At 42.9% G+C, this 14106-nt stretch overlaps 2 protein-coding genes across 4 annotated transcripts in view; one reads left to right on the top strand and one right to left on the bottom strand.

Annotated features, from left to right (window-relative positions):
- vps13b (vacuolar protein sorting 13 homolog B) overlaps positions 1 to 615 on the top strand; it is a 267108-nt gene extending 266493 nt beyond the window's left edge. For all 3 annotated transcript variants that reach the window (XM_076148413.1, XM_076148410.1, XM_076148411.1), the window contains exon 68: positions 272 to 615. In XM_076148413.1, coding sequence (XP_076004528.1) covers positions 272 to 547 — 276 coding nt within the window. In that variant the 3' untranslated portion in view covers positions 548 to 615. The remainder of the gene's footprint in view (positions 1 to 271) is intronic.
- A 1279-nt stretch (positions 616 to 1894) lies between these two features.
- Positions 1895 to 13763, bottom strand: rgs22 (regulator of G protein signaling 22). The gene is made up of 18 exons (XM_076148440.1): positions 13714 to 13763; positions 12383 to 12567; positions 11561 to 12299; positions 11068 to 11229; positions 10729 to 10915; positions 10443 to 10550; positions 10091 to 10192; positions 9629 to 9823; positions 8276 to 8368; positions 7685 to 7854; positions 7216 to 7378; positions 5581 to 5748; positions 3984 to 4142; positions 3687 to 3866; positions 3440 to 3616; positions 3041 to 3184; positions 2614 to 2713; positions 1895 to 2007 (listed from the first exon to the last, which is right to left on the bottom strand). Exons 1-18 carry the CDS (start codon positions 13761 to 13763, stop codon positions 1895 to 1897), a joined length of 3195 nt encoding a protein of 1064 aa, XP_076004555.1.
- Between the last annotated feature and the right edge of the window lie 343 nt (positions 13764 to 14106).

Below are 14106 nucleotides of genomic sequence, written 5' to 3'. Positions count from 1 at the left end.
TTAACTGCATGCAGAGGACAAAAAATCCTACAAATAATCCAACTCAGACCCACAAAGTGCTCCTTTACACACTGAAACCTAAATGTATCCACTATGGAGAGGAACAAGTCTACGATCAAATAAAGCTCCCCCTTTCAAATTCTAACAACTGAATTTGTGCACTGGCTGCGGAACAATATACAATTGAATCAGACTTCCCAGGTCTCTGCTGTATGGGTGTTGATTCAAAGTGTTCAGTAAGGTGATCTGTGTGTCCCTGCCCTCTCCCCAGGGTGACGGTGTGCGTGAGCGTCTGTCAGAGCAGCAGTATCGGCGGCTGGTAGATTACGTGATGCGATCCTCCCAGTTTCTTTCCCCCTCCACTGCCTCTCTTCAGCTGCAGCCTCCGGTGATGCTGGCAGAGCCGCCGCCCTCTGTCGCCAAGTCTTACCGCTACCTGGTCCAGCCTGCCTACGCCAAGGTGTTTGTCAGCAAGTTCATCATGGTTAAGAACAAAGCCTTGCGCATCGGATTCCACTGGTCCACTTTAACACACAGCTCTGTCTGATTCACACTCAGAATAACCGTCTGTGGTACAATGACTTTAAACGTCTGACCTTTCAACCCTGTCATCACCCCATTTATGCAAAAGACACATTGGGGTAAAAGAACCTAATCATTTATTGCAATAGTCCTTCCTGAACATCCACACTACTGACTAATAAACAACTTTCAGCCACCGAGCAGAGCAACTAGTATGTAAAGATAGAAACACATGTCAATTTAGTTTGTAATTTCATGAGCTGGAGCATTTGAGCTGGACACGATCATGGAACAAACAAAGGTGTGATTGGAGTAAAAAACAAGACATCATTGTGTGAGTCAGAATGCCAAGATTGAGGAAGAGATGAGGCCTAATTGGATCGGAGATTAACAGATTACACACATGTACTTTTGTCCAATATATGTGACATGTCAACAAAATGCTGGAATTGGATTCACTCAGCCCCCACTTGTATGGTTGTTTACACGCTCAGTCAGGTTTAGGCATGAATATGATCTATACTGGATGGACTGAATGGGATTCTGTGGCCTTCTGAATATAAAGCAATGAGATGAGAAATGTGGATGTGGCTGACTTCCTGTGACTGTAGGGTAGATTTTGAGTCAAACTAGGCGTGTTTGGCAAGAGAAACAATGAATTGCTTCATTTGAAGTGTTAATGTGTGTGTAAATGAACGGAGTGATATAAAACACTATTGACTTCATGTGACTATAAGAAGGGCAGGGGTGTGTAATGTTCGGTAGGAAGGAAATTAGTGCTGATTCAGTTCATGTGGAACATGAGCGGTAAGATAGATGTGATGTATTTCTATCTAATCAGCTCTTTTGTTTACATTCTACATGTATTGAGTGTTTGCTTCATGCAAGTGCAATATTGGACTATCAACCAAAATGTTTCATGGATAACACTTATTTAACACTGTGTGATGATGTAGATGCCAATGTGTGATTATTCATGTTGCCTTTTTGAGTGAAGCGTACTGTAAATAAGTCTAAAGCCTTGAGTCAAAACACTTTAATAATAAAATCTATATTATCTGAAGTATTGTTTTTTTGTTTTTTAATGACAAACAGATGATTGGAACACAAGATTTAAGAAGATTTGTACATCCTGTGTAAACTCAGTCAACCTGAGCAGACAGATCAGTAGCAGCTCTCAGTTTTCACGTATGGTCGGAGAGCTGACACCGTCTGTCGGCCTCATTTATCAGTCAGAGTGAAGCATGTTGTTGGTTTTCATTTGATGCTGCAGGTTCTCAGGCCCCCTGCGGTAAAGCCATATTTGGAATGTTAACCAGCTAAGAAATGAGCATTCTTACTAAATGTATTCATCCTGCCATTTGATCCCTGTTCACCTACTGTTGTACTGTTTCCTGTTAACTCTGGAGGAGCGGCGGGGGAGCTGAGGCTGGCTGACTGATGCAGCACTGCCTGTTGATCTGACACTGCAGGTAGAGGAGGAGTCTGGAACAGAAATTGAATGACAAAGTAATGAGCATTTACAAAGGCACCAACATCCACAGCCCTGGAATTCAGGAATGTTGTCGCCAAATAAATTCCGGGAATTTTCCATCGTCAAGTCAAGCGCATTTTATTTGTGTAGCCCAATATCACAAACGATACACATACCATAACTAAATACATGGTGGGGAGGAAGTAAAGTTAGTGAAATGCATTAATGATGTCATGATGTGGACATGCACAGATAGAGAGGGGAGGGGGAGAGAGGAGCTCAGTGGATTTCCCCCAGCAGCCATAAGTCATAAGAAATGATTGCGATGCTGCTGAGATGCTGCTGCCCCAGCAGACCACTCCAAAAGAAATCCCATTGAGGTTTATACTCCCTCACACTTCTCCGTTCAGCAAACGAACGCTGCCTGGAGCTACCTCTACAACAAGGCCCTTAATTCCAAATCAGACACTTCTACAAGTGTCCAAACTGGTAAAATGGTAAAGTGTCCAACTTTACCAGACCTCATGCTACAGGGCTTTTCCTGCATTCAGCCTGACCAAAGGTAACACTGAGCAGCACTGGATATGGTGGTATGGTATGGAGGTGTGTGTGCGTACCTGAGGTCGTAGAGAATGAAGCCTCCAGCTGAGTCTGCCTCCTCAGCAGCACCTCCTCTCTCTTCAAAGCTGCCATGTACTTGGAGTAGGACCACGACATCTGAGCCAACATTCAGAAACAACGTCAGATAGAATGGGATTTAAAAATGATGACACCTGTTCGGATTTGTTGTTGTTATTGAGTTGTAATTGAGTTTCATCATCAACCTCAAACCCTTAAAATGGCTGCTGAGACCGCAGACTTGTTGAGATTCTACAAAATAATTCCACTAAGTCCCCCCCATATTTCATTATTCATTATTATTTAATGTCAATTGTGATGTCTTTGATAGCCAAACTGATCTAAATAACCTGTTGTTCCTAAACTGCAGTCTTCATTATGAAATGTCCTGGTACGGGTTCCTTGGTGTGACAGTGAGCTCCTTACCGACTGCGGTGAACACGGCAGACTGCTGTTTCTGCTGGTCAATTCTTTGTCTCCACTTTCATCTGCTTCTTCTTCCACCTGACTTTCATTGTCCTCTTTCTCTTCCTCCTCTGTAATACACGCATCTATCCTCCTCATCTCTTCCTGTACAAAGGGTTTGGAGTTTTATTTCTCTTTAGTGTGACGTCCCAGGGAGCAGAGATGCAATCACAAATTACTTGTAATTGCACTTTGCTCTCAGTTACATCTAGTTTTTCATCAATTTCTATTGTTTTTCTTTCATAGCAGAAAACCACCCTCCTGTTCTGTATGTACAGTACTTTAGCCAACGTTTGTTGTGATTTGGCACCATATTAATAAAGTTGAATTGAAACACATTTGTCTGTCCCCTTTTTTCACCTGAATCCTCCTCTCTTCCTCCTCCTCCTCTTCCTCTTTCCTTCTCTGCCTCTGTAATCTGGCCCTCTGTTTGAATCGTTTCTGCTCCAGTAGTGGCAAAAATTGCTCCTCTTTGACGGTGCTCCTCAAAGCCTGAAACTCGGGCCACAGCTTCAGCAATGCACTGAACACAGAGAACTACACACACACACACACACTATAGAATTGGAACATCACCGTCTTATTACTGTGAACACACACTCAGTACCTGTGCCTCTCTGAAGATGTAGGGGCCGAGCTCGTGCCGTTTGTCCAGAATGTGCTGGGCCTGTTCAGAGGGGATGTCTATCTGCAGGGCGGGGGGCATGGAGGAGTTGACGAAGCAGCCGATGATGGTAGAGATCTTCTCCTGGATGGTGTCCTCATCACTGTGGGAATGACAGAGGTCCTACATACAGAAAGAGAGAGTAAAGGGTTTAGATCTATTAGTGTTACCATGTTCCTCTTGATTGATTCATATGAGTCAACCTAATGCTATCAGCTGCCACATGTTAATTTCTTGTACCTTGTATCTCTGAACCTCCAGCCAGAAGAGCACATTGTTCTCCAGCAAGTCCCCCTTCAGGGAGACAAAGTGCTGGAACTGCAGGCAAGTGACGGGGTTAAGCAGGATCCGTCGAAACAGCAATATCTCTTTGGAGGAACTCATCCACAACCCGTCAGCCTGCAGCCAGATGAGAGGTGATTGGTTTAGATGTTTAAACTTCCCATGTATAAACAATATAAAGCATACATTTGTACAGTGTTATAATAAAGATGACCTGTGACCTCTGAGCTCACAGAAAATTACACTGTGTTTAGAAAACCTCTTTGTTGCCAAAGATCAGATAAAGATCTGTAAAGTGCATGATCTGTCATGTAGACTAACTGCTTCCTGTAATCATCCTGCCGGAAGTCTGAAATGTTCATGTTTTATATTTACATTCTGCTTTGGTGTCGAGATGGGAACAGTGTGAGATGAACAGAATCCAAAGCCTATTAAGGACGTTTAGTAATGCTGATGCTTTAATGTTATTTATCCTGGATTCAATTGAGGAAAATGGAGCACAGGACCAAAATGGTATTAGACAAAGCCAATGCTGGAAGCCAAGTCGTGAAGTAAATTACACATGCTTTTTGGCCAGGAAATGCCTTAATCATTCTTTCAAAATATCAACAGTCCCCTGTGAATTCCAGCTTACCTTCCAGCTTTCTCTCTTCCTTGACTTCCTCCTATGTTGATGGTGGACTTGCTGCAAGATCCCGACATACACATGCACACATGCAGAAAGGTCAAAAGTCAGAAACCCAGTAAACTAGGATCAGCAGGTAGAGTAGACAGCTCTCAGGTCTTGCTGCCTCACAGTTTCCTACTCTGACTCAGGCAGTAACTGAAGCATTTTCTTCCATTCTTAATTTCCTCTGATCTCTTCCCACCAGTCTCCACTCATAAGTACATACCTCTCTGATGTAATCCGTCTCCCAACTCTAACCTCCACTGTCCTCCTGTTTCCATCCCTCCACTCTTGTCCTACTCCAGTGTGTAATGCTAAACTATGTCTACCTCTCATTACTTAATGAGAGGATCGGTGTGGCCAAACAAGGTAAACTTGATAACATAATGAGGCTGCGCGGTGGAATGTGTGGTTTATGGGTTACCGCAATGAGGCAACCTGAGCAAATGACATGACACCTAAAATTGCTTCATGGGTTCTCACATAGACTAATGACTTCCTCTCTGTCATTTGTTACAGCAAGAATCAGGATAGGTAATGATGTCAACAATCCTGCCTGCAGTAAACTGAGTAGGAATTATCAGATTTCAATATTTTGTGATTTTCAATGGTTTCAATGAGCATTTTGCATTCTGTTTTGAAGCCTTTTCAATAATTACACATTGATCCAATTCTACTCATTGACATTGACATTACATGACATGACATTACGATCATTTGGCAGACGCTTTTATCCAAAGCGACTTACATTACATTACCACCCTTGAAACATTCTATTCAGTTGTTGTGAAATGTGCTTTTTGTGAGCATTATACCAGCTAATAACTGGTATAATGCAGACGTAAAAAATAGAGCAGAAAACAGGAAGTATCATCCTGCAGTACTGACCTTGTTGAGTTGCTTTGTGTGTCTCTCTGAAAACTCTGCTGTGGACAGAAACAGAGGCAACCACGTTTTCTCAATGTGACTCCTGACGACGTTCTGGATCTCCAAACATAACGGGTTGGAGAGAAACCCGACGTTCATCTGCTCCGGTCCACCTGCCATGTGCATTATCTGCACACACACACACACACACACACACACACACACACACACACACACACACACACACACACACACACACACACACACACACACGCACGCACACACGCACACACACACACACACACACACACACACACACACACACACACACGCAGAGAAAGTCTGTGGCAGTAGTTTCAGATGTGGATCAAACTTGTTTGCATGTGTGTTGGTGCTGAGAGATCACGTCTGTAGATTCCCATGAAGCCACATGAAGAACATATGAGATATAACAAAAGTGCCTGGGAAGCCCAGCTGAAAGCCCCTTGAAAGAGCTAAGGGCCAAAGCAGTAAAGCTGTCAGTCTAAGAGCCAATACAGACTCAGAGCAGCCAGAGGGAACCATGCACAGTTACTATCGCCATAACTGGCATTTTCATTTAAACACACAGCTGTAACACACACATCGTTGCCATTTATCAGATGACAAATGACAACGGTCATATGCTAGAATCAAATAACTGAAAGTCTTCCCTTGTCTTCTCTTCTCTTCTCAACAATCCTCTTTACATCTGTGAAGGTTCTCAGTCATCCAGGTCATGGTATCCCAGGAAAGTTGATTCTCAGGCAACTGGACTTGGTAGAAAGGACTTGAAGACATTTTGCCTCTAATCCGAGGGGCAGTTCTGACAGTTCTCAGATTCCCAGGATTTAATGGAGTCATTGTCAGGGTCATTAGTATTCCTGAGTAGTCATAATCAGGATCTTACTGTACAATACAATACTGTTCTATCATTCCTCCCGAGGGGAACAACCATTCAGCTTCTAACAAATCGTTACAGCAGAAAGGAGAACCCCAACGACTGTCTTCACCGTCCACAGCTGGCCACAGGGAACTCCAACGACTCTAACGATGATCATTACAGCAGCTTGGAGGACTAATCAGGAGTATCAACCAACAATGACCCTTACAACCACTCCAGGAAGGGAACCGTCTTCAAGTCTTTACTAAAAAGTCAAGTTGTCTGAGAATTCCTTGAATCATCTATGTCTCTCCTATGTAAACAAGCCACAACAACACCCTGAAATCAGAGCGCTTCAATAACCATTACCTCAGTTTGTCCTACAACACACAACTATGGCCTCTTAGAATCCAGATCCACAGAAATGTGAGGATAGATTTCATGCCAGTGTTACTGTGAGTGGATCCAAACAACACTGCTCTTCCTCTCTAAGCATGTCCTCTCATCCTCCTGACACCCTGCCGTCACAGCTGTGTGCATAATTTCTGCAGGATGCCAGAGATCAACAGCAGCCCAGTCAATTTATCAAATGAGAATTTCGAGTGTCCACTGGAACTCACATCCCATTTTGGTGTTAGGATGTCAGTGTGTTTTTCCCAGTGTCCCACAATACTGAAAACAATTCAAGCTTGTGTGGATTTATAATTTTATTTAATGAATTAATAAAGCTGAACAATCAATCAATCCTTTCTTACCTTACTTTGTTGTTGTGCTGAGGCGGGGCTGTCTGGGCCAAAGAGGTACTCCCCACTGAGGTATTTTGTGGTGATGTGAGATGACCTCTCATGTTTGAGGGCTGCGTCCTTCTTAGGGGTCCTCCTGTACTCCTCCAGATCCAGCCAGCACAACAGGTGGATACTGGACAGAAAGTCATGTCAAGTCCCAAGTATGCTTCCACTTACAGGACAAAAAGGCTGCAAGCTCATTACGCAATGATTAACGCTCTTTCTGTTCTTTGTGCAAGACCCCCCAAGAAGAACATTGGCCTAATTACAGTCAGGAGAAGGTATCAGTTTTAGGTAAGACCATCTACATTACACATCGTTCCAGGATGTGTTTAAAAAAGCTTTAGTGTTGTCTTATCATGTCATTTTGAGTACACTGGTGCTTTCACTGGTGTAAACATGTTTATACTGCTGATATAAAAACTGCTGAATCGTTCACCTGGCACCCCGACTTTGCAGGAATGACTGGAAGTGCTGGACCTCATCACGGTGCCGAAGTATGGAACCTAGACAGTAACCATGGTAACGTGGTGGGACATCAGACCAGGGGTCAGGCTCCTGAAGAGCCTTTAAGAAAGGAGGAAGAGGCGAAGGCAAGGACTGCTCCACCTGTAAGAAAGAAAGATTTTTACACATTGCATCATCTTATCTGAATCTGTTACCTCACCTTTACTACTATAAATAATGAGCATGTGTGTGCAGGGGGTGAAATGTCAGGGGGAGAATGTTATGGGAGGGTCGGCAAGAAAAGGAGGAGTAGGGGAGGCTGGGGTTAAGGGTCATGGGTAGGGGGAGCAAATTATAGGAAAGCACCCTAAGAGCCAGAAGGGTGCTTTGCTCTAGTTCTTTTTAATTCCTCACAATAAGGCAAATAACATTAATAACAACAATATCTGTAATATACATTGCAGATAAATGACATTGTTACTCAGCAAAAGTAGAGACACAGAGGTCATTTTCACATGTATACTTACATCAGCTCTTTTACACTTGTGTGTGTATTTATTGTGTGTTTAATAAATGGGTGAACCTGTTTCAGTTGGTGTTCCGACTCTTCATACAGGTTCTGCAACTCTCTGTATTCCTGACTGTCCACCTGTCGCACCTGCTCCTGCACACACACCTACAAAACAAAAACCAAACACAATCAACCACATTTGGTAAACATTTCATATTTAAGATAAGCTTAAAGGATACTGGTAAATTGCAGCAAATACAACTATTTATGTAAAATTCCAAACTATCAATTCAAGGGATTGACACTTAAAGACACTTCATCAGGGTGGAAGCTTGTTTATGCATTTGTACCTGAGGCCCCATGGACACCATGGACATGCAATCTTTATCCAGATAAATTGTCTTGATAGTGAAAAATGCATATTAATGCAGGTTGTAAATTCTCAATGCAGTTTGCTGCCAAAAAATATTAAAGGGAAATTTGAAGAGTAGTGTGGAGATGTAGGGAGGGTCTTCTTATAAAGTTTAACAACAACAATAGTGTAACGGATCCCCTTAATGCGTGATGGCAATGATCTTTGACTGCTGGTGAAGTTCAATGTTTATTTTCTTTCACAAGATACTACGACCACCGTAAGAGCTTGTGCCTCATTTTCGGGTCCATTCATTGTTCTTATCCTTGCGCATGGGCTCAAGTGCTCTGTCGACCTAATCAGTGCACACAGGTGGGTACCGGAACATAAACCAACTGTGCTTGACCTTTACCAAAATAAAAGCATACCTAACAACATTAATTATTAATTATTGTTAACTGCAAAGAAACCTTCAAGCAAATATCAAAACACTCACATCAGAAATATTTCAACAGAGATACAACAATTAACTAATAAACCTTTTGGGGGTTATTTACAAATAGTAATAATACAACCTTCCTTCTTATCTCTGTCTCTCTCTCTCCTTTTCTCAGTCTTTCTGTATAAAAAACTATCTCCAAAATATCCTACAATTGTAACCGCGATGTCATGTAAAATGTTTGCTTCAATAAAAACAAATGTAAATGAGGAAATGTAGTGAGGATAAAACTATAATGTGCTGTGAGAATTCAAAGGAAATAGTGCAAAGTCCCTTCATAATACCTATAGTTATCTGATGTTAAGTATTACTAAAGTATACTTTTACCACAGCCTCCATCCATATCTTTCATGTTGATACACAGACTGACAGACTACTCCCTCTGGTGAACTCATACACCCGGAATTCACATCCAATTAACGTTTGGACTTGTTCTCTTAACATCTTAACTATATTCTCAAGCTACTACATAACTATATTCCTGTCTTTCCATCAGCGGCCCTAGCACTGTATACATATGGATTTGGGCTGGGCCTAATTGTGATCAAAGCTCTGTCAGGGAACTGATGCTTACCTGCTTAAAGCGCTCTCTATCCCTGCAGAGCAGCAGTGCCCATGGCTCCAGCAGGGTGTTCAGGGTGTGTTCCGCCACCGCATCAAACAGTTCCTCATAGGCGGGCATCAATTGGCTGTACACCTCCCCTCTGATCTCCTCATCTATACCAATGCTCCTTCTGGCAGAGCTGCACAGATAGATGGAGTAAAGGAGCTGTAGAGATGAGAAGACGGTACAAACATTTGTCACCAGAATTCATGCTCTGATTATTATCCAGTTCACACAAAGCCCACTCTATCTCTCTCTCTCTCTCTCTGGTTGTTTTTATACTTTTTTAGATATTCATTCTGTGTAATTTATGATATGTTACCTTCTCCAGGAACTTCACAGTTGTGTTTGCGACAGAATTCTCCAACGGAAAACACTTGTGCAGGCATGCTTACATGTACAGCGTATGTTAAATATGTAAAGTGTGCTGACCTGAGCCTCTCTCTGTATTCTGTAAGGGTCCAGTCCATCCTGATAGAACAGCTCATGGTAATGCTGCAGGTCTGTCCAGAAGTTTATTGTATTTTCCCATAGCTGAGACAGGATAAAAAGCCTTTTTACAAAACCTTTTAGATCACATGTACTTGTACCGAAGTACCACAGCACTACATATTCTCCCTGATTAAATCAGGTGTATTCAGCAAAACAAAATCTGGGAGTGCTGTAGCTCCACTGCATCACATGTTACTGCCCCTCTCACACCAACTTAGTTTTTGATGCCGACCACAACAATAGATGGACTACGCAGAGTAGAGCAAACATTACCTCCTAGTCCTTCCTTTACCTGGTTTCCAGATTGTTCACAGAACTGTGTAAAGTACAAGCCAGCATGGGCGTCAAAATAGAGAGCATGAACCATCTTATCCATTCTGGTGCTGGTGCTGGAGAATAACTGATGAAACACGCACACACGCACACACATGCACACGCACACGCACACACACACACACACACACACACACACACACACACACACACACACACACACACACACACACAGTAGTGTATCAGGGGTCCACATTTGTTTTCTGGCACATTTTTCTGCACACTCCTCCCCATATTCTTCCTACCTGTGTCTGCGCTGTGTGGGGGTCAAGTGGCAGACAAGTGTCGGGATGGATTGGGGCCAAGGTTATAGAGCGAGGGTGGGAGTGTATGCTCGCTGGAGGCCTCAGGAGCTTTTCTGTCCACAACCCCTCGTGAAGGGATTCATCAAAGTCTTCCTGGACATAGGGGGATGTCCTGAACCTTGGAGCCCTGTGGGGGTAGAAGACAGAGAATGACCAATTATTATTATTCTACTGCTAAGAGTTATAAACTGAGACCAATACATAATACAGTCTGTGAAATACAGCTTAAAGTGTAATCATTGCCACTATTATATCAAATTAGCATCCTGTACATCTCACCAGTAAAGGAGCAAAGCCTCTGTGATTGAGGGCTGCACTGAGCGCAGTTTCTCCTCAATCCAGCAGGGAGAGGTGGTCAGGCCCAGCGTGGACAGCAGCTCCACATTCAGACAGCTATGGCTACTGCCCAGTAGGTACCGGCCTCTCATCAGGACCAAATATCTGAGCCACATATGATAAAAGTGCATGACAAGCATGTTTCATTTCTAAATCCATCACAAAAACATCATCATTTTTATTTGAATAACATTAAATAGTTAATGGAAACCAGAATGAGAGAAGAGAAAGCAAACCTACAAACAATTTAAGCATAAACGTTGAAGAGACACCGTCAATAAATTAAAAAGTATGATACCATTGTTTCAAGTTGAAGAAAAGAAGCCATTATGGAGCATTTAGCGTCGCAGCAAGCCAGTTGAAACAATCTGACAGTATCAAATGGGAATTCATGTTCTGTATCATCAAGTCAGGGAAGGTCTTCATACATTTTTACCTGTTCTTCCATTCTCTGCGTTGGGTCGTCTTCAGTCTCTCTATATCCATCCAGAGACTGAGTAGCTTCTCTCCTGCCGTTCCTTGCAAAAACTCTTTAAACTCATCTAAGCCTAGTCTACTGCCGTAGCAACAGGCACCATGGTAACAAATATCAAGGACACTTTCTTGGTCTGTGCCCCTGCTCCCCAACTCTTCATTCTTCTTATACTCATCTGTTTTCCCTTCCTCCTCACTCCCAATCTCGTCTTCTGGAACGTTTTCTTTCTTCTCCTCGATGCTTTCTGTGTTCTCACCAACTGAACCATGGCTAACTTTACTTTCAGGGAAGCTTCTTGTGTGTGTCCAACAATTTGTCTGGTCTCCCAACTCTCTGAAACTGTCACCAGTGTTTGCTTTGTTGAATTCATCCATCAGTTTCACTGCATTTCCAATCGCCAGTTTAACCACCCTGGCAGCCACGTTCTCTAACGGTTGATTGGAAGAATCAAAATTCTGTCTACTGCACTCTTTGAGGACTCTTTGCTCCCCCATTAAATCATGGCTCAATCCTGTTAGTGGGCTCTGTAGTTTGGGGGTTTTCTCACATTTAAGGTTAAAGAAGGAGGTGGGAAAGGAGGAGGAGGACATGGGAAAGGGACATGGGTCCACTCGTGAGTCACAGAAGTTTGTACAGATATGTTTCAAATGTTGTTTCTGGCCAGAGGGGGGACGTGCCAGGACCGGAATCCTCAGTGACCCTGTATGAGGGATGAGACAAGATCAAAGTCTTTCACCCTGCACACATGTACAAAATAGGCTGGCGGTATACACGGGCATCTACCTTGGTCTCCTGAAATGTTCTCTTGCGTGGGTGAGCAGATGAGGGTGTGAAGTGCGTTTTCACTTTCTTTGTCAAACTGAGTGGCAAAACAAAGTGGTGACGCTGAGAGAGCAATTTGACGCCAGCTGCTTTGCCTCCTCTGGACGCTCATGTTTGAGTCCCACTGAGACAGCAACGTGGCTAGTCTGGAAAAAAACAAAAAGAGCTTTTACACCTGACAGTGGGAGTTTATAGATGCAGGTATATCACAAAGTGTACAATACGTGGTAATTGTTATTTCTGTTCCCATGCTTTTTGGTGCAGATGGAATGAGATCTGATCTGACATTCTACACAAGATGCACAAGGCACTGAAGGCATTAAAGGCATTAAAACAAGACATAAAGCTACTTTTTTTCTGTAATGCAATCAAGAAAGCTTCCAAACAAGAATTAAAGATAGTTTTGACAGTGAAACAAGTTCACAACCACTGCAGAATATAAAGGTAGATAGAATGTGTGTATGTAGTAGTAGGATCACCTCATCCAGCCAAGATACCCATACACTTGAAATACCTGTATTCATAGTAGCAATCACTTTGAAGAAAAAGGGGCAATCTTTCTTTCATCATCCATTGCATTCCCTGCTCTCTGTTCAGGTACTGCAAAGTCATGAGACAGATTCCTTAAATCAAGCTTATAAATCAACTGTGCAAAGACTTCCTCTTATCTCCTCATTCTACTGATTCCCAGGTAAAGACCTGACACATTACTTACACAGACAGTGTAATGGTTGTCTACTGGAGGGCTTCTTGCTAGTGCTGTGGGGTCATCATTAAGGAGTTGTGTCTTGCTGTGGCGTAACATTGATCTGATCCTGCTGGAGACGAACTCAGCTGCCTCGCTTACAACCTCAAAGAGCCCAGTCTCCTGGTTGTACAGTAAAGCCGTCGGGAAAGACTGAGGTTGAAAAGAAATGAAAACTTGTTAGCTGAGTATAGGACACATTTTTAAGTTTAGGCCTGTATATGCTGCTTGTATTTTAGGCCTACTTACTGGCAGACTTAAGAAATCATTGAAGTAGTATGCCAGTATGTCATCAGAGGCCAAGTGGTGCTCCTGTATGCACAAACAAAGTCTGATTTGTTTTAGAGTTGTCCACTAAAAGAGGCCAAGTATGAAGGAAGCAAGTATATCAATGTGTCATTAAAACTGCAGTGGATATGAAATTACAAAAATGTGTACTCACAAAATCTCCTGCTGTAAGGTGAGGGAAATCTAAAGTATAGGAAGGAAAACAGTTACAGCATTTTCAATTGGCTTCAGAGTTAGAGGTTATAAGTTCTGATCTTACCTGTTGAAATGACTCCACACATTCTTCACCTCAGGCAGAGTACGGTCCATACAGCAAATCAAACTAAGAGTGTGCCAGGTCAGAGGGAAAGCTGAGCCAAGCGAGCACAGTTGGACACATTCAGCCAGCTACAGCAGCCACCAAACCAAACCCTCTGTATAATTACAGACACACTGCAGGTTGCTATGGAAGTGGACTCATGTTCAAAACACAGGGGGCGGTAAAAGTTTAACTAGAGAGGGTAACAGAAACAAATACAAGGTTCTGTTTCCCCCTGCTAGAGAGACGTGGGGCCTGTGAGATCAGTGGGATAGACTGACAGCTTTTGCTTTCATCGAGGACTACCATGGTGATCTATGCTGTATGCTTAACCTCCTCAGGAGCAGTTTTAGT

Source organism: Genypterus blacodes, unplaced genomic scaffold (assembly GCF_046128005.1).
Source record: "Genypterus blacodes isolate CSIRO-AG114 ecotype Tasmania unplaced genomic scaffold, CSIRO-AGI_Gbla_v1 ptg000040l_1, whole genome shotgun sequence".
Taxonomy (NCBI): Eukaryota; Metazoa; Chordata; class Actinopteri; order Ophidiiformes; family Ophidiidae; genus Genypterus; species Genypterus blacodes.
This window is presented reverse-complemented; position numbering and strand designations above follow the sequence as displayed.

Coding starts and splice junctions, on each gene's coding strand:
- rgs22 (XM_076148440.1), bottom strand. CDS start 13,763: ATGGACCGTACTCTGCCTGAGGTGAAGAATGTGTGGAGTCATTTCAAC. Junction 12,568..13,713: donor GTGTGGAGTCATTTCAACAG/GTAAGATCAGAA, acceptor GTTTTTTTCCAG/ACTAGCCACGTTGCTGTCTC. Junction 2,714..3,040: donor TGCCGTGTTCACCGCAGTCG/GTAAGGAGCTCA, acceptor ATGTTGGCTCAG/ATGTCGTGGTCCTACTCCAA.